Here is a 19,652-nt window from a genome sequence, read left to right on the forward strand (position 1 = left end):
GTGTGTGTGTGTGTGTAAAAGAGAGAGATAGAATTGTGAGGAACAAAAAAGGAAAAAACGAGATGTGTGTGTGTGTGTGTGTGTGTGTGTGTGTGTGTGTGTGTGTGTGTGTGTGTGTGTGTGTGTGTGTGTGTGTGTGTAAAAGAGAGAGATAGAATTGTGAGGAACAAAAAAGGAAAAAACGAGATGTGTATGTGTGTGGGTGTGTGTGTGTGTGTGTGTGTGTGTGTGTGTGTGTGTGTGTGTGTGTGTGTGTGTGTGTGTGTGTGTGTCTGTGAATATGACACAAATGAAAAAACGAGGTGTGTGTGACCCACCCCACCCCCCGTGTGTGTTACCCACCCCCCCCCCCCCCCACCTCCACAGGTGACCCCACTAGTTATTTTATAAGTACTACACAGATGGTAAACATATTTTTTTGTAAACAGGCTGGAGTTCCTCAAGGCAGTGTTCTGGTCTTCATCAATGATCTCTCCGACTCTGGAAAATCCTCTCTGGCTTTGCTGATGACTCCATTCTCTTCCGCTCCATACCTCATCCATCAGATCGGCAGTCTGCAGCCTCCTCACTCTACGCAGACCTGGATAATATCACAAACTGGTCAAACAAGTGGAACATGTGTAAAGTCCCCCCTCCTCCCTCTCCCCATTGGTATTTTTGTGAATATAAGGTGGTTCTTCACGGTTCTGTTTAAATATGTTTAAACTTTCCCCTGCAGTGTTTTATTCAGTGGTATATTACAACATGCTGTTTTTCTTCCTATTCAAAAGGCTCTTTTCAATTTCCTCTTCAACTCATTCCACTTCAAAAAAAAATTCAATCTCTTGTAATTCTTCTTCACAACATGCTCTAAAATCTAAATTCACATTCATTCCACCCCTCCTCTATCATTCTTAAACGGATCTCTAACTTGAAAATCACAATAAACCCAATTTGTTATCAATGTTCATCTTTCATTAATCATCCACTTTCTCAACTCCCCCCTTTTCCCTCCCCTCCAAATCTCCCCCTTTACCCTCCCCTCCTAAACTCCCCCTTGCCCCTCCCCTCTCCCCTTGAGGGTGGATGGAGGTTATGTTTCCACCCCTGTCTGTTTGTTTGTGTGTGTGTCTGTGAACAAAATATCTCAATGTGGACGGATTCAGATGAAATTTGGTGGAGAGGTTTGATATGTGACAATGACGAAATGATTAGATTTTGGTGAGGATCCGGAACCGGATCAAGAATGTTTTTATGTGATTCTTCACCATTGAGACAGGGCAAACAATGATACGATATCTCAAAGCAATAGGAGAACTTTCAAAAATGTATGCACGGATTCTGGAGAAAACACGGTAGACAGGTTGGGTGTGGAAATCGATTCAACTTTGGTGAAGATCCGAATACAGATCTGGATACGAGAGTTATTTAATTACTCCCGCCAGGGAGTAATGCATGTGTGCGTGTCCGTGTGTGTGTGCGTTTGCGTGTGCGTGTGTGTGTGTGTGTGTGTGTGTGTTCGTGAACAAGATATCTGGAAATGTTCTGAACGGATTTGGATGAAAGTTGGTGGGATGATTGCCCTTGAGATAAGGAAGAATTGATTAGTTTTTGGTGAAGCTCAGGATATTATTCTGGATCCAGGAATTTTTTGAAGGATTGTTTACCATTGGAAGAGAGGGCTCATTTTTTTTCAACTATCTTCCATATATTCTATATTTAACATTGTGATATGAAAATAGTTTTCATATTTGTTGTAAATGTAGTTTAAACTCGTGGTTATGCGTTAGAGCGGTGTATTTTGTTAGCAGCGTCGTCTTCAAGGTTCTTTTTTTTTTCTTCTAATAAAGACATATTCTGTCATATTAAAACGACCAAAGTGTGTATTAGGTTTCCCCGTTTCATAAAATGTATCGTTTGATGCGTATAATGCTTTAAAACTGTTTTTTGTTTTGATTTGTTTTTTACCTCAGAAGAGATATCAACATTTACCTCAGCGAATGTCAATCACGGTGTCAGTATTTGATGAACTTATAAAGACTTAGGTGACTTATAAGTGTGACCAGCATGTGCACGGGATTCTTCCCAGAAGAATGAGTGGTCGCATTAGCTTGCACGACTTAAAATGAGCGAGTTTTGTTTTCACGTTTGGGCCAGTTTTACATGTTGTATCCCTCAGGAATGAAACGAACGTTTTCCTGGCTTACAATTTTATTTGAAGTCGCACATGCCTCAAAATACACTCACTTATATGGAATTGGACGCTGAATCCGAAAATGGAAGTGAAATTCCTTGTTTTGTTTTTTTAACATTATCTTCGATATATTCTAAATATATATGTGTGCAGTGTCTGTCTTGTGTTGTCTTGTCTTGAGTTGTCTTGTCTTGTGTTGTCTTGTCTTGTGTTGTCTTGTCTTGTGTTGTCACTGAACTACTCCCTCAAACTTTTGTGAAATCGTACTATTCCAACTTGACCCACGGCGGGAGTATGCGCTCCACTGAGTGGCGTTCTAGTTTTTAAGTGATTCTTCACCATTGAGTGATAGGGCTAAAAACGATATTTTGCATGAATTTCAAAAAGTTATAGACGGATTATGACAAAATTAGGTGCATGAGTTGCGTAAGTGACAAGAACAAGCGGATTAGATTTTGGTTCATGTCGGATCCAGATCTGACCTATCAGTGGGATACAAACCGTAAAATGTTCAGCATTTGATTGAGATGTTTTTGAATAAGGTGTGGATAGAAAAGAGCGACAATTGCTTTGCAATACATAGTCGTGGCCAAAAATATTGGCACCCTTGCACTTTTTTCAAATAACTCACAATTTTCTCCAAAAATAAGTTGAAATTGACTGAAGTATTTGGTCTCCATCATTCTTTATTTCACTGTTAATGTTGCAGAACCTTTATTTTTTAATTCAGAACTAAATATATCCTTTTAAATCACAAAATAAAAAGAAATGGCATTGACAAAGTATTGACACCCTCGACTTAATATTTGGTAGCACAGACTTTGGACAAAATAACTGCAGTCAAGCGCTTCCTGTAGCCATGAATGAGCTTCCTCCACCTCTCTACTGTCAGTTTGATCCACTCTTCTTGTGCAAACTGCTCCAGTTCTCCCAGATTTGAAGGGTGCCTTCTCCCAACTGCTGTTTTGAGATCTCCCCACAGGGGGGGGGGGGCGGTGGGGGCAGGGGGAGGTTTCAAGTGTATTTGGGGTCATTGTCCTGCTGCAAGACCCATAACCTTCGACGGAGACACAGCTTTCTGACACGAGGTTGAACATTGCGCTCCAAAATGCCTTGGTGATCTCCTGATTTCATGATGCCATGCACACATTCAAGGCACTCAGTAACAGAGGCAGCACAGCAACCCCAAAACATCACTGAACCTCCTCCATGTTTGACTGTAGGGAAGGTGTTCTTTTCTTTGAAGGCATAATTTTGTTTTCTGTAAACATTGAGATGATGTGCTTTGCCAAAAAGCTCTAATTTTGTCTCATCTGTCCATTGGACATTCTCCCAGAAGGATTTTGTTTTGTTTAGGTGTGTTTTGGCAAGCTCCATTTGGGCTTTATGTCTTGCCCTCAGCAGTGGGGTCCTCCTGGGTCTCCTACCATAGAACCCCCTTTCATTGTACTGTTGAAACTGTTGTACCTTATGTCTGAAGGTAAGCTTGAATCTGTTTGGCAGTTGATCAAGGTGCTTCCTCCATTATTTGACCAATCCTTCTCTGCAATGTTCGATCAAGTTTTATCTTGCGGTCACATCCAGGGAGGTTGGCTATTGATGGTGCGTGGGTATGCCAACCCGGTCATGAACAGCCCCTCTCGGACCCGCTTCCCAACCTTTGATCTTGTAGCCGATGGCCGCAAATAACTCGGCAGCACGATGGGTTGCTAAGGAACCACAGACGCTATCTGAGATGATCAACTTAGGTATGGTCCTCTGACAGAATCAGATGCAGAACTTGGGTGTGGATTAATCTTGGGGGTAGGTAGATGGAGAAGGAGTCATGTTTGCATACTTATTTTGTCGATAGGCCCTAAGATGCTCGTTTCTTCTTTAGGGCACCAGATTCTGCTCTTCTTAAGAGCAAAATGATTTATGCAAGTTCGAAAAGTGTGATCAAAAGGAAATTCACAGGTATGTAAAATCCAACTCTCATGAATTGTTTTCAGTTATTTCATTGTTAAGTGATGCACAGTTTTTACTGAGTGGTTGGTGCGCTGGTAGTCCTGGAATTCAGATCAAATCCGAACAGATTACTTGCCTATGGCCGTCGATCTCACATTATAGGCATCAAGCACGAATGGCAGGTGAACGGGCTGGATGATATTCAGGATCGCTGTGCTCTAGCAGAAAAGCTAGCCTGTAATAAGGTCGTGTCTCCAGAAGGAAAACCCATCTGAGGTCTTCACCTCGATTCTGCATTTGCACCGAACCGCATTCCAGCTGGACACGGTGCACGTGGGATCGTGATATCGGTACACCTATGGCTTGTGATTTATGTTGTAAGAAAGCGCAGGCTCGACCTTCCTGCTGCCTGGGAGAGGCTGCCACGTGCCGTCCATTGGTCGTTGTCTTCCTGTCAGCCGGCTGTAAAAGCCAAAGGAGACCAAAGGTGTCCCTTTGCCATTGGACGTTCAAACAACCTTTCAATGCATGTTGTGTCTGCACCAACTTTATATCCAACAAAATGTTTCCAACGTTTTGTTGTTGCTCAATGTAGAAAAAGCCAGATCCCCCCCCCCCCCCCCCGCTCCCCACCATCCCCCCCAACCCCCCTACTCCGATATTCTGAACAGGATATGCAGTGATTGAATTTGTGGAGAGTTGTAGAAGTAGAAATATAAATTAATGTTTTCTACCAATCAGCGTGTACCTGATTCAACATTGCAATAAATCTCAGCTGACAGTTCCTTTTGTGAAATGTGGGTTTTCAAACAAATTGTGAAATATGTATAACCCTGTGTAGAAGATCTCGGTGTTTATCAAATGATTATGTAAACAGATTTTTCTTGATCACCACGAGTGGAGCCTTCAATAAAATGGGCATTTCTCGAAATGTGTTTGCGTAATGGTGGACTGATCTTTTTGTCCCAAGAATGTTACTCAAGAACTTCTTCCACTCAGGTCTTCAATTACGGGCACATTAAAAACATTTTTTAAATGAAACTTTGTCTATAAAATCAACATCAGGGGATACCTGAAATATGTTGTTTTTTGGGGATTTGACTCCCAGTTTATGCCCCAAGAGGTGGAGACTTGGGGTCACTGGGGTCAAAACGGAAGATGTGTTTTATTTTAACTCAAAATTTGATCTTGTGTCATTCCTGGTGGAACGTTTAGCCATTTTTAAACTTCGCTTTCGATGGGCAGCGTGGGGATTTGCGATGGCGTGCCATCTTCTTCGATCTTGTTTCATTTGTGATTACATTGGCAGGTAATGTGGGAAACGGGGAAGGATCACGAAGGAGTGAGGTAAGCATTTCGGAATGACGTAATGAGTAAGGATCGGTGGATTTGGGAAGACCATGCAGTGCAAATTTCACTGCGGGTTAGACTGGAGCGGAAGGTCACGATGGGTCAGGGAGAAGGAACCCGGAGAACCCAAGGAGGAGCCGCAATGGGGGTAAGGTGAGGAAGGTGGGAGTTGACGAAGGTGTAATGGGCATTGGGTGAGGGTGCGAGTACATTCTGGGTGGGTGTTAATGAAGGTGTGATGAGGTGGAGTGGCGAGGAGGGGGTCCTCGAAGATTTAATGAAGCTGTGAAATAGGGGGCACGAAAAACAACAATCTGAACAAACAGCAGCAGCTGCAGCCGTCCTGCGGACATTGCGGGTTGCGGCAATCGCATTCCCAGATGTCTACCTGAGCTGTTCCCATTACCATCAAGTGTTTTGTCTGTCGACTGTTTCCGAACTCAAATGTTTTGGGAATGGCCATGTGACTGCTCCCAAGTGAATGTGACCATTTCCCTCTCCCACCGATTCACCTGCAGTTCGGACTGCGCATTAAATGGTTGTGGTACTGTGGTTAGAGGGTGGGGTTGATGGATTTTGGGGAATAAGTGATTTTTCAACAAAACTGAAATACAACAAGAACGGCACTCGGGAGAGCGCATACCTCCGCTAAGGTGAACAGTTTCCATTTCATATCCCAATGATACGCGGGAACTGAACCAAAACATAATCGACTTGTTTATGTCACCGACCCAACTCGTCCACCACATTTTGTCATAATCCGTCCACAACATTTTAAATATAATGCTACATATACATATACGCTGTGAGACCGGTGTTTGTCGGCACGGACAGGACAATACTTTAAAGACGTATTCACATTCTAATTGTACATACTTTATAGACGTATTCACATTCTAATTGTACATACTTTATAGACGTATTCACATTCTAATTGTACATACTTTCTTGACGTATTCACATTCTAATTGTACATACTTTATAGACGTATTCACATTCTAATTGTACATACTTTACAGACGTATTCACATTCTAATTGTACATACTTTCTTGACGTATTCACATTCTAATTGTACATACTTTATAGACGTATTCACATTCTAATTGTACATACTTTACAGACGTATTCACATTCTAATTGTACATACTTTCTTGACGTATTCACATTCTAATTGTACATACTTTATAGACGTATTCACATTCTAATTGTACATACTTTACAGACGTATTCACATTCTAATTGTACATACTTTATAGACGTAATCACATTCTAATTGCACATACTTTAAAGACGTATTCACATTCTAATTGCACATACTTTCTTGACGTATTCACATTCTAATTGTACATACTTTATAGACGTATTCACATTCTAATTGTACATACTTTATAGACGTATTCACATTCTAATTGTACATACTTTATAGACGTATTCACATTCTAATTGTACATACTTTACAGACGTATTCACATTCTAATTGTACATACTTCATAGACGTATTCACATTCTAATTGTACATACTCTATAGACGTATTCACATTCTAATTGTACATACTTCAGAGACGTTTTCACATTCTAATTGTACATACTTTATAGACGTATTCACATTCTAATTGTACATACTTTATAGACGTATTCACATTATAATTGTACATACTTTATCGAAGTATTCACATTCTAATTGTGCATACTTTACAGACGTATCCACATTCTAATTGTTCATACTTTAAAGACGTATCCACATTCTAATTGGACATACTTTATAGACGTATCCACATTCTAATTGTACATACTTTATAGACGTATTCACATTCTAATTGTACTGTTGCGGATATGAGGATTGGTTTTTTTTATTGTGTGTATTGAATAGTAAAGTGTGGTAAAATGTCGCCTTCCTGCCTCCAGTCAGTTGTATAAAGGTCAAAGGGCGTCCCGGTAGTTAATTCCACAAGCATGCATTGAAGGACACGATAATATCCCTGTTCAGTAGCTTATTTCCTTATTATGTGTTTCAGGATAAGGCCTTGTTTTCCATTAAAATGACACTCCATTGCACCAAGTAAAAGAAATAGATTCCCTTCATCCTTCATCCCCATTCCCAAAAACCTCCATTTCCCCTCTCATCATTGCCAGGCCTCAAGGGCCAATTACACACCCTCCAATAGCCGCCATTGGCCACGAGGCAAGGACGGGGAAGAAAGGCGTGTCTCCCCCTCGTCATAGAGGGGAGGAGTAAGTCAGCCCCGCTCATCCAACCCAGAACGAGGGGTTCGGCTTGAGAGGGCGGAGAGAGAACGCTTGGGGGAGGTTCGAAAAGGTTGAGGGGCGGGGCCTATATAACCCGCAGCGCGACGCTCCCCAAGCAGACGAGCTTTGAAGAAGAAAGAGATGAGTACTGAGCATTGAGATGAGAAGAGGCTGCGCTTTTAAAGAGAGGCGCTGAGAGGAGGGAATGAGCAGGCGTGACCGCAGCTAAAATCCGCAGCGCGACGCTCCCAAAAGAGAAGCTGAGACAAGCTTTGGCAGAGATGAGCTTTGACTGAGACGCGCAAGAAGAGAGTTGGTGGTGGTTGAAGAGAGTTGGTTGGTTGTGAGTTGAGTCGGCAGTGATTGCAAGAGTAGTGGTCGGTGGTGAAGAGTGGTTGGACCAAGAAAGGGAGAGGAGAGAACCCGTCACGCCAGACCCCCCCCCCCCCCCCCCACCAGCGCGTCGGCTCCACCAAGCAGTTCCGACCCGTGATCCCGCGCACACGACAGGATCGGTGGCATCAGCGGCCGTCGAGGTCCAGCCCGACGTCCCGTGCGGGATCAAGCTCCAGCCAGCTCCGTGCCTGCCTCCCTCCCCAGCCATCCACCTCCGCCATTCCTATCATCATTCCCCGAGTGAGTCCGTGTTCTGTTTGTTCTGTCCTGGGGTTTATTAATTAAGGCAGTAGTTAAGCTAAATTTGCACTGTGTCATCTTGATCCCTTCTGTATATTATTTTATTATCTTTCTCTCTCCTTGGTTATTTTGAGCCTGTAAATAGTAATAAATTACAATCGTATTTCAAACCTTTTCTGTCTTCCGCTTTTTCTTCCTTTTCACATCCGTCGTCTTTGTCTTTTCCAAATTGAATATCTGTGGCGCGATCTGGCCAACGCTCGGGTGAATCGGGGTAAGCTGGGGTAACTGTAACGGTCGCGGGATGACCTCCGCTCGCCCGCTCGGCCAAAGTAACATCTTGTCCGCGAACCGTAACAGTACATACTTTATAGACGTATTCACATTCTAATTGTAAATACTTTATAGACGTATTCACATTCTAATTGTACATACTTTGTAGACGTATTCACATTCTAATTGTACATACTTTATAGACGTATTCACATTCTAATTGTACATACTTTATAGACGTATTCACATTCTAATTGAACATACTTTATAGACGTATCCACATTCTAATTGTACATACTTTATAGACGTATCCACATTCTAATTGTACATACTTTATAGACGTATTCACATTCTCATTGTACATACTTTATAGACGTATTAACATTCTAATTGTTCAAATAGGAAGTCCCCCCGACCCCCGTCCTCTATTTTGTCCTTCTATCCTGCGGTTGGTACCTTCCTCTCTCTCATGTTCCTTTTCTTCAGGTGCGTCCCGATACATTATTTGTTATATCCCTTCCACGAGACTTCACTCTGTCTACAAAAAAAACTCCGGCCTTGAAAGGGTACCAAGACCGGCCCTCTTTGCATCCACTCCTTGTCTCTTGCTTGGTGTTATAGGCCTTACCACAGGCTAGAAGCCTTAGTATAGGACGTTATGTGGGCTTTGGATATTTGAGACTGGGAATTTGATGACGTCACCAGACCAACAAATTGTTCCACCTGCTGGAATGAGAAAGGAAAGTGTCTCACAAGAATGCTTGAAGGGATTGGATGGAGGATGGTTTCCTTGTGGAAGGTAAGAATTAGACTGATAAGGTGGTGATGAAAGGGTTCCCGCACCTGGACCGTTCAGGCCTTCAGGATGTGAATGAGGCCCTCCAGTTTACGACAGCTGGTTACCCATCATCACCGAATGGTGAACCTCATGGGCAACTGGAATGATTTATTTCATCTGTATAATGAACATTGTCTGTCACATGTATGCTTATTCGTCTCACCCATTCATGTGTACACCTCACAGTCTGATTTTCCACTTGCCAAAACAAATAAATAATATAACCTCTAACTTTATCAAATATCTTGTGCAAAGTAATCCAAAACATTTTACTTCCTCATGGTACCTTACCTTGGCAGCATTCCATTGTCGATATGCGCGACGAATGTTCAGGTCATGCATGAATCCTCCTCCAAGGTGAGGTGTTGATTCTTTGACCCGAAGATATTGAGGGAAGTACTCACCTGGGAAAGCTTTTCGAGCTTCGATGTCGAGGTCTGAAGTGGGAAACAGGTGGCAATCAAGGTCACACGTATATATATGATGTCATTACGGTGTAAACACCTGCTCACTTTGAGAGTGGCAGGAAAGGTCATTCATCTTTGGGGTAAATAGATTACAGACGATCTATGGTCGGGTCTCAAGAACATTGGGTGTGTGTTCATTTATCAAGTATCTTGTGGAGAGATCGCCAAGTGGTTTAAACATTCGAGCAAGAACTCCATTCAAAACCGGTAAGGAACGGCTGGCTTGGCAAGCGCTAGCTAGCTGCTTGGTAAATGAGCACACCTCCAGCCCTTATGGGGTATATAGATTAGAGTAGATCTTCGCTCAGTTCTGTAAGTAAAACTTACCTCATGGATGTCGGGCTTGCTCCAAATTTCTTTGTTTTATGTTATAAACACCATCAGCGACTGTTTAAAAAGCTAATCATACGTGTTTGTGGTTTATAATATTTTACAAGCCCGGCTAAGCCGCTGTTAGACTTCCGGTCTTGTTTATGGAAAAAAGCGTGACCGACACAGAAGAAGCACACAAACCACAACAACAGCTATAATGTATTATAAAACAACATTTTTTACGTTTCACTTCATTTTACATCCTCAATGAGATTCACAGATACACATGCAATATGTTTATGAAGTACAACTTGCCGTCATTTGATTAAGAATGGTCATCGAAACGACCAGATGACATGCACACCTAGTTTTTTTGTTTTTTTTTGTATACAAGATCCATTTGATTTTGTTTTGCCCTCTCCCTCCCACTGATCTCTCGATGTCCCTGCTCTCAGATGTTGCGTTTGTGTTCCTCCCCCTCTCGCCCCATCGTGTCTACCGCTCGTGAAAGAGCGAACATTAATCACACAGAAAGACAAACCGACACATTAAACATATAACATGGGGAGCCATAGACACGATGGGGTGAGAGGCGGAGGAACACAAACACAACATCTGAGAGCAGGGACATCGAGAGATCAGTGGGAGGGAGAGGGCTTTGGGGGGGGGGGAGGCATAAAACATATGGACACTGCCAGGACTTCCAGGAAAGAAGTTGGAAGTTGAAAGAAGAAAGTTGAAAGAAGAAAGTAGTTGTAATAAAAACAAGGTAACTATGAAAGCAGCAATTGGTAATCTTCCATTCCTGATGGTTACCTCGGCAGAATATCTCATGCGTCACGGGGCTCCGACAAAGCGCACAGTGCACCTGTCCGGTGTTGTGACGACGCACTCTTTGCAGGCACGACACACAATAAACATGGTGACAGGGAAGGTACTTGTGCGGCCCAACTGCGATGTCAAGGCAAATGGGACAGGTGAGATACTCCAGATGCTCGTTCTCCTTCTGGATTGTGTTTGGTTCCACCTGCACTCACAAGATAAATGAATCACTCACGGTCGTTGAACAATGTTGTGGAAATATTCTATTTTTATCCTGAAACTAACAACATTGGGAGCATCGAGATCCAGAATTGGTGATAAATGATGAATGGTCTGTGATTTAAAAACGCCTTTTAATTAACAAAGGGTTAAAAAAAATCAAGCATCACATCAATGTTTGATGTCTTCCACCTTTTTTTTCATTAATTCAACACGTGATCTTGAATCAGAATCCCAAAGTGTCGGGTTTTTCCAAAGCCGTGAAAAGCCTGACAAAGGCACATTGGCCTAAAAACCAAGATGGACGATCATACAAAGAGCCGCTGTTTCTCCAATCCCCCACAACATAACGTAACACACACATAGCAACGGGTTTATGGTGGTGGAGGCCCCAGTGCACACATGGGTGGTGGTGGCTTTCACAACAACAACTACACCTCCAATAATAGGATTGCTCTGAAAAAATTACCTCAACATTGCCTTCATAACAACAACAAGAAGTCGTCAACAACAACACCAACACAACACAATCTCTTCGGAGAAGGAAGCTATTCGAGGCCTGAAGGCCAAAAGCCTGAGGTCTGTCTGGACATGCTAAGGCCTCGGATTTATGAATTAGTCCATCCGTCCAAACATCCAATCAAAAACCCCAGTTGGGTTATTTTGTAGATGCACAGTGTCTACAGAAAGTCTACACCCCCTTTTCAAATTTTCACCTTTTGTTTACTTATATCCTGGAATTAAAATGCATTAAATCAGACTTTTTACACCTTTATTTACACATCGTAACCCACAACTTCCAAATGAAAAACAAATTCTACAGATTTTTTACTTGATTGAAAATGCAAAACTAGAATATATTGATTGGATAAGTGTCCACCTTCCTCATAATTATAGCAATTGCAAATTAGCTCAGGTGTAACCAATCACCTTCCAAATCACACACCAAGTTAATCGGCCTCCACCTGTGTCAAATTGTAGTGATTCTGATTAATATCAGAATAAAATCAGCTGTTCCTGTCGGTTTTCTCTGCTGGGTAGTGCATTTCACAGAAAAGACTCCACCATGAGCACCAAGGAGCCTTCAAAAGACCTCCGGGATAAAGTTGTGGAGAGACAGATCAGGGGATAGGTATAAAAATATTTCATAGTCAAGACGATCATTAAGAAGTGGAAGGCGTATGCTACCACCAAGACCCTGCCAAGATCAGGCCGTCCCTCCAAACTGGATGACCAAGCAAGGAGGAGACTGATCAGAGAGGCCACCAAGAGGCCAATGGCAACTTTGAAAGATTTACAGGCCTTTTTGGCAAAGATTGGTCACTGTGTGCGTGTGACTACAATATCCCAAGCACTCCACAACTCTGGCCTGTGCAGTAGGGCGGCAAGAAGGAAGCCATTACTCAAAAAACTCCCCCCTTGCCCCTCCCCTCCAAAACTCCCCCCTCTCTCCTCCCCTTCAAAACTCCCCCCTGACCCCTCCCATTCAAATCTCCCCCTCATACCATTCCTCTCCAATTCTCCCTTCTCCCCCCTCCTCCTCAAAGCTGCCTCCTCCCCACTTCGTCTCCCTTCTATCTCATACCTCCACCTCCCCCAACCTTCTACTTTCCACTGCCTTCCCCCCTCAAACAACCCCTCACTGTGCCTCATCCCATCACCATCAAACCTTTCATCCTCCTCATCCTTCCCTTTCTTGTAACTCTTCTGTAATCTCTGACACACGATCAACTGCTCTCCCTACCTCCCCCTCTCATCCTTCATCTTACCCTGCCCCACCACTCCCCTGTCCTGTACCCGATGCTCCCCCTCTCTCTCTTCATTAACGGTATGGACCTCAAACATCCGGGGCCTTCGCTCAAACCTGACTGATCTCTCCATACAGGTTGCTTCTGACAATCCCGACTTGATCTGCTTAACAGAAACTTTCCTCCTTCAAGATGTCTCCGATTCCTTAATATCTCTTCCTGGTTACTCCCTCCTCCGGTATGATAGACCTGAGCTTCGTCCTGGTGGTGAGGTTGCTATCCTTATCAAAAACTCTCTTCCTCACTCTCCTTGCACTGCCCTCTCTCCGCCTCACCCCCAGGAGTACCTCTGGCTATGGCTGCCTCTCCGCTCCCACCTTTTGTTCATATGTGTTCTGTGCCATCCTCCAAACAGTGATGACTCCATTTACATTTCACTGTCCGACAACATGGACCAACTTATATCCACTCATCCCAACTCTCTCTTCCTCATATGTGGCGACTTCAACTGTCATCATGCCAGCTAGCTGGGTGTGGGTTCCTCTCTCACCAGCCATGGCACCTCAGCAAAGGACTTCTGTGACTCACTGGGATTGACACAATCTGTCAATTTCCTGACCCGGATCTCAGCCAATCGAGTATCTTCTCTTCTAGACTTGGTTATGACAAACTTCCCTGCAAATGTCTGCTGCTCTTCTTCTGCTCCAATCAGTTCTTCTGATCATGTGCTTGTTAAAGCAGACATCTCTCTGGCCATTCTCAGAGAGCCTCCTCAGCGTCGACGAGTCTGGCATCTCACTCGGGCCGACTGGCACGGTCTCCAAGCAGCCATCAATCATCTGGACTGGTCTCCCATCTCCACTGCCTCCGACATCAATTCTTCCTGGGAATTCTTCCAAAGCAAACTGCTCTCTCTCTCATGCATAGATTTATCCCATCTCATCTTCAGTTGTCTTACCCTTCCTCCCATCCATGGTACACTGAATCTTGTGGTGAGGCAGTTGCCCCGAAACAACTTGCCTTTGCCTCTTGGAAGGCAAATCCAACTGAAGGCAATCTCAGTTCCTTCCACCAAGCTCGGAACAAGTGTGTGCCTACCCTCAGGAGTGCCAGGAAGCACTATCTCTCCACACTCAAGTATGAACTCTCAAACCTGTCTCCTTCCTCCAAATCCTGGTGGCGTCTGGTCAAATCCGTTTCTGGTGTTTGTTCCCCCTCCATCCCCTCCCTTACCTCAAATGGCTACACAGTTGACACCACACGTGACAAAGCCGAATGCCTCAACTCTGTGTTTGCCTCAAAATCTTGTGTCCCAACCCCATCTCTCTCTGTTCCCACCTTACCCAGTCGAACCCAACTGCTCCTGGACTCTGTGTCCTTCTCTCCTGACAAGGTGGAGAAGTTTTTGTCAAACCTCGACTCTGATTCTGCAACTGGACCAGACGGCATCAGCCCACAGGTCCTAAAATCCTGCTCTGCCGCTCTATCTTACCCTCTCTCTGTTCTTTTCACCCTCTTTTGCTCAAGGTCATGTGCCAGCATCCTGGAAATCAGCCAACATCACCGCTTTACACAAAAAAGGTGCAAAAACAGATCCTTGCAACTGCAGACCAATCAGCCTGCTCCCAATTATCATCAAAGTCATGGAATCCATCATTGCTTCGGATATCAAATCCTGCGTCTTCTCCAATGGCTTGATCTCTGATCATCAATTTGGATTCAGACCAGGTCATTCTACTCTGGACATGCTGCTTCTACTGTCTCAACAATGGATGGAAGTCCTCAATGCCAAACAGGAAATCAGAGCTGTCTCCCTTGATATATCACGTGCCTTCGATACGGTCTGGCACCCAGCTCTGCTCACCAAACTCTCCTCCTATGGTATCCATGGAAATCTCCATGCATGGCTTGCGGACTTCCTCTGTGGTCGTAGTCAACGTGTGGCCCTGAATGGATTTCTCTCATTTCCCCTTCCTGTTCAGGCTGGAGTTCCCCAAGGCAGTGTTCTGGGCCCTGTGCTTTTTCTGGTCTTTATCAATGATCTCTCCGACTCTCTGGAAAATCCTCTCTATCTCTTTGCTGATGACTCCACTCTCTGCCGCTCCATTCCTCTTCCCTCAGATCGGCAGTCTGCAGCCTCCTCACTCTTTGAAGACCTGGACAAAATCACAGACTGGTCAAACAAGTGGAACATGTCTTTCAATCCTGACAAATCTCACACTCTTACTATGTCTCTCCGAAAAGATCGACTGGACAACCCTCCCATCTACTTTCTCAACAATCCTCTCCAAGAAGTTCTGTCGCTCAAGCTTTTGGGTCTCAATATCTGCCATGATCTTTCTTGGGAAAACCACATTTCCAAGCTGGCCTCCAAAGCGAGTTGCCGACTGGGCATCCTCCGTCGTGCTCCTCACCTCATACAAGGCTTTCATCCGTAGCTCAATGGAATACTGTTCTTCCCTATGGGCCGGTACTCCTGCCTCACACCGAGCTCGGCTTCACGCTGTTGAAACCAAAGCTTTCAGAATCATTGGAATCTGCCGCGATGAAGCTTTCTCCGAGGGCCTTTTACTCACTCACCGCAGGCAGGTAGGTGGTCTTTCTGTCTTCTACCGACTCCTCTCCGGCCTTGCTCCCCTAGCTCTCTCTGGGCTTTGTCCCCCAAATATTCCTACAGGTCGCACAAGATCTGACAGCAACCCTCTGATGGTAAAACTGCCAAAATCTAGGCTCCCTGCCCACCTTCAATCTTTTATTCCTCTTTTCTCGCACCTCTGGAACAAACTCTCACACTTTCTTCAATCCCACACCTCCCTCCAGGTCTTTAAAACAGCTGTTCAACACGATCTCTTATCTTCCCCCATCCAAAACCTTGACCTTTTCTACCCCAATTAAAACACCCCAAGTCCGCCTCTTTGAATCCCCAAGTTCTTTCCTGAAATTCCTCGTCGTGTTCATTTGCGTTATACCGTGTACGCCTCCCTCCTCCCCAGCCCTCTCCCTTCCACATATCTACCAACGTCCCTGTTCTCCACTGTTGTTGCGCTTCCATCTCTCTCCCCATCGTGTCTCCCGCTCCCTTCATTGCATGTTTTATGTATCTGTGCATGTTTTCATGTTCAATGTGTTTGCTCTTACACGAGCCTCGATTCTGTATACAAAAAAATATCTAAAAAAATTAACGTTCTGTGGTCAGACGAAACCAAGATGGAACTTTTTGGCCTAAATGCAAAATGTTATGTTTGGCGCAAACCCAACAGCACCCAAAGTACACCATCCCTCCTGTGAAGCATGGTGGTGGCAGCATCATGTTATGGGGATGTTTCTCATCAGCAGGGACTGGAGCACATGTCAGGATAGAAGGGAAAATGGATGGAGCAAAATACAGAAAAATACTAGAGGAAAACCTGCTGCCTTCTGCAAGAAAGCTGAAATTGGGACGGAAGTTCACCTTTCAGCATGACAACGACCCGAAGCACACAACCAAAGCTTCACTGGAGGGGCTCAGGAACAAAAAGATAAATGTCCTTGAGTGGACCAGAAAGAGGTGCTTCTGTCAAAGGTGTTTCCACCAAGTATGAACTCATGGGGATGGACACTTATCCAACCAAGATATTCTCGTTTTGTTTTTTTTGAGCAACTTTCTGAAATTTGTAGAATTTGTTTTTCACTTGGAAGTTGTGGGTTACGATGTGTAAATAAAGGTGGAAAAAGTCTGGTTTAATGCAACTTATTTCCAGGCTATAAGGCAACAAAAGGTGCACATTTTGAAAAGGGGTGTAGACTTTCTACAGGCCCTGTATGTATCCTGAAAATAATCCTGGATGGGCCGTTGGGTGGTGGAGGCCCCAGGCACGTGTCCCAGTTGTCCTTAAATAAATCCGGCCACACACACGCGTGCGCACGCACACCACACACCACGCACACACACACACACACCAAAAACCTCTGCTGGTATGAAATTAGAAATACACAGAAACCTTGAAACAGGTGGACGTCATTTGGCCCATCAAGTCTGTGTCATGTCCACATTCACCACAACCCCAACACCATTCCTGTACTGTATAATATTACATAATTTATGATTTTCTCTCACAATGTAGCCAATTCCAAAGGTTTTAAATGTAATTTTTCCCAAGTACGATATAAAAGGCGACTGTGATACCTTGTCGGTGGTTACGGGAGAATCTTTTGCATCATCGTCCACCACCTTCTGTGCCCCACGAGACTTTCTCCACTTGCTGAACCACCTCCAGCATTTTGACTTCTTCTTATTTGTCAATGACGCATCACCAGATTCCGCGTCATTGGCAGAATCTTGTGGCAGCGACTCAATGGGGGAGAGCTGATCACTGTGCCCAGAGGCATCTACTGCAGATCTGTGGCCAAGTTCAACAGCTTCGGTCTACGGGGTTGGTGAGGAAGATACAAACCACGTGATGAGTAAATGAAACATTGGTGAGGAAGACACAAACCATGTGATTAGTAAATATATTATTTAAAACGAGTATATGGCCCGTCAAAAATGACGGGTTGGAACAGTTTATTTGACAGTGCAGCCTCGTGATCGTGCCAAAGTCTGAAGCCTGGGCCTCGTATCAGGTGTGCTTATATCTTCTTTATTTATTAGACATCCGATAGACGTAAATGAACACTCGGTTTACTCTGCACACGTTGAACATTACAAGCAGTGAATTTCACCTCATGCGCCTTGTATTTATTGTGATGAAAAAAAAAAACCGCTTCTGTCCACCACCCTTGAGGTTCAGTTTGCAAGCCACCATCTACAATTCCAATGTAAGAGACATAATTACTCTTCTTTTCGGTCTTCGGAGTCCTCAGGGTCTTTTGGGTTCTTTGGGTCCTCGGTCTTTTGGGTCTTCTGGTTTCACGGGACCTTTTGGTTCATCCGAGTCTTTTGGGTCCTCTGGATTTCGGAGTCCACGGGTATTTTCGGTCCTCTGGGTCGTTGGGGGTATTTTAGGGTATTTGGGGTATTTTGGGTCATCGGGGTAATTTGGGTATTTGGGGTCCACTGGGACCTCTGGGTCTTTTTGGTGTTTTGGTTTGCTTGGGTCTATGGAGTCGTTGAGGGTCTTTGGGGTATGTTGGGTCTTTTTGGTCTTTTGTATCTTCAGGGTATTTTGGGTCTTTAAGGGTATTGGGGTATTTTAGATATTTGAGGTATTTTGGGTCTTTTAAGTCATCTGGTTATTTAAGGGTCTTTGGGATCGTTTGGATCTTCAGGGTCCTTTGGGTCTTCGGGGTATTTTGGATCTTCAGGGTATTTTGGGTCTTCGTGGTGTTTTTTTTAGGTCTTTAGTCTTTATTGGTATTTGAGGTCTTTATAGGGTCTTTGGGTTTTTTTGGTTCTTCGTGGTGTTTTGGGTCACATGAAGTGTACGAGTCACATGAAGAGTGAATAGTGTTCGCATTAATTAGGTACAGTGAATGAATCATGAATGACTAATGAAGGGTGTTTTATTGATGGCGTAAGATAAGAAAATCCGAACGTGTTCTTACGTCATGGTGTTTACGTAATAGTTACACGAGCGAGGAATGAATCTCGTCACAGAGCAGCAACTGAAGTCTCATCTCATCTGAAACGGTACTCGATGGAGAGCACACCTCCGCCAGGTTGAACAGTTTACGTTTTGTATCAACTGATGCGCTAGTTCTGGATCCGACATCAACCAAAATCGAATCAGCTTGTTCTCGTCACAAACCCAACTCATCCACAAAGTTTTGTTATACCTCGTCCACAACCTTTTTCAAATTTCATGCTGCATATCGTTTTTGGCCCGAATCACTCAACGGTGAAGAATCGCTTAAAAATGTTTAAATCCCGGTATCCGGATCCGGATCTTCACCAAATTTAAATCCATTCTTCCTTGCCGCACACCCAACCTCTCCACCAGGTTTCGGCCAAATCTGTCCACGACTTTTTAAGACGAGCAACGGTACCTGCCCTGCGGGCGGAACTTCAATTGGGAGGCCCAAATGAAAAGGGGAAATATCAGAAATTGAAGGCTTTTTATTTGAAACGATTCATATAAACATCCGATAAATCATCTCACACGCAAATCATCAAAATCTAAACAGTATCTCACTATAATTGACCAAATGTCCCACATTCCACACGTCCACACAATCACGTGTATGGATGCTACGTGTGTGTGGATGCTCTGTGCGGGTGGGAGCCCAGAAGCAAACAGGCAATGCAGATACAGCGAATGCTAAAGCATGAAACCAATCAATTCCACATTCCTGCAGCACCTTCAGTCGCACGTCAGACATGGACAGCAAGTTCGTGAAGGACTTCCATGAAAAACGTACCCGTTCGCAAACAAACGGGTGCGTTCACGTGAAGAAACATCGATCGTGGGCCCGTCGCGAATCTGCATATGGCGATCCGCGAAGTTCACGTTCAGAAAGTATAAACCAAAGATTGAAAAGCGGAGCTCCGCGTACGATCTTTGGTAGAAACCATCACGGCGTGTCGTCATTCACTTGAACTTGATATCTTTTTTTAATTCTGAACAACATAACTCCAATTAATCACAAAATAAACTTTTAACAACATTGTTAACGTTTCCTTCATTGTAAAAACGATCAAATG

The 19,652-nt window shown here is 44.0% G+C and overlaps 1 protein-coding gene across 1 annotated transcript; it reads right to left on the reverse strand.

Annotated features, from left to right (window-relative positions):
- Positions 1 to 435: 435 nt before the first annotated feature.
- RNF180 (ring finger protein 180) lies at positions 436 to 19,409 on the reverse strand. The gene is made up of 9 exons (XM_078785076.1): positions 19,370 to 19,409; positions 19,144 to 19,218; positions 18,936 to 19,014; positions 18,582 to 18,710; positions 17,931 to 17,994; positions 17,199 to 17,438; positions 11,061 to 11,271; positions 9,757 to 9,902; positions 436 to 580 (listed from the first exon to the last, which is right to left on the reverse strand). Exons 1-9 carry the CDS (start codon positions 19,407 to 19,409, stop codon positions 566 to 568), a joined length of 999 nt encoding a protein of 332 aa, XP_078641202.1. The 3' UTR covers positions 436 to 565.
- Between the last annotated feature and the right edge of the window lie 243 nt (positions 19,410 to 19,652).

The sequence above is a fragment of the Myxine glutinosa genome, chromosome 9, assembly GCF_964187855.1.
Source record: "Myxine glutinosa chromosome 9, kmMyxGlut1.1, whole genome shotgun sequence".
In the NCBI taxonomy this organism is placed as follows: domain Eukaryota; kingdom Metazoa; phylum Chordata; class Myxini; order Myxiniformes; family Myxinidae; genus Myxine; species Myxine glutinosa.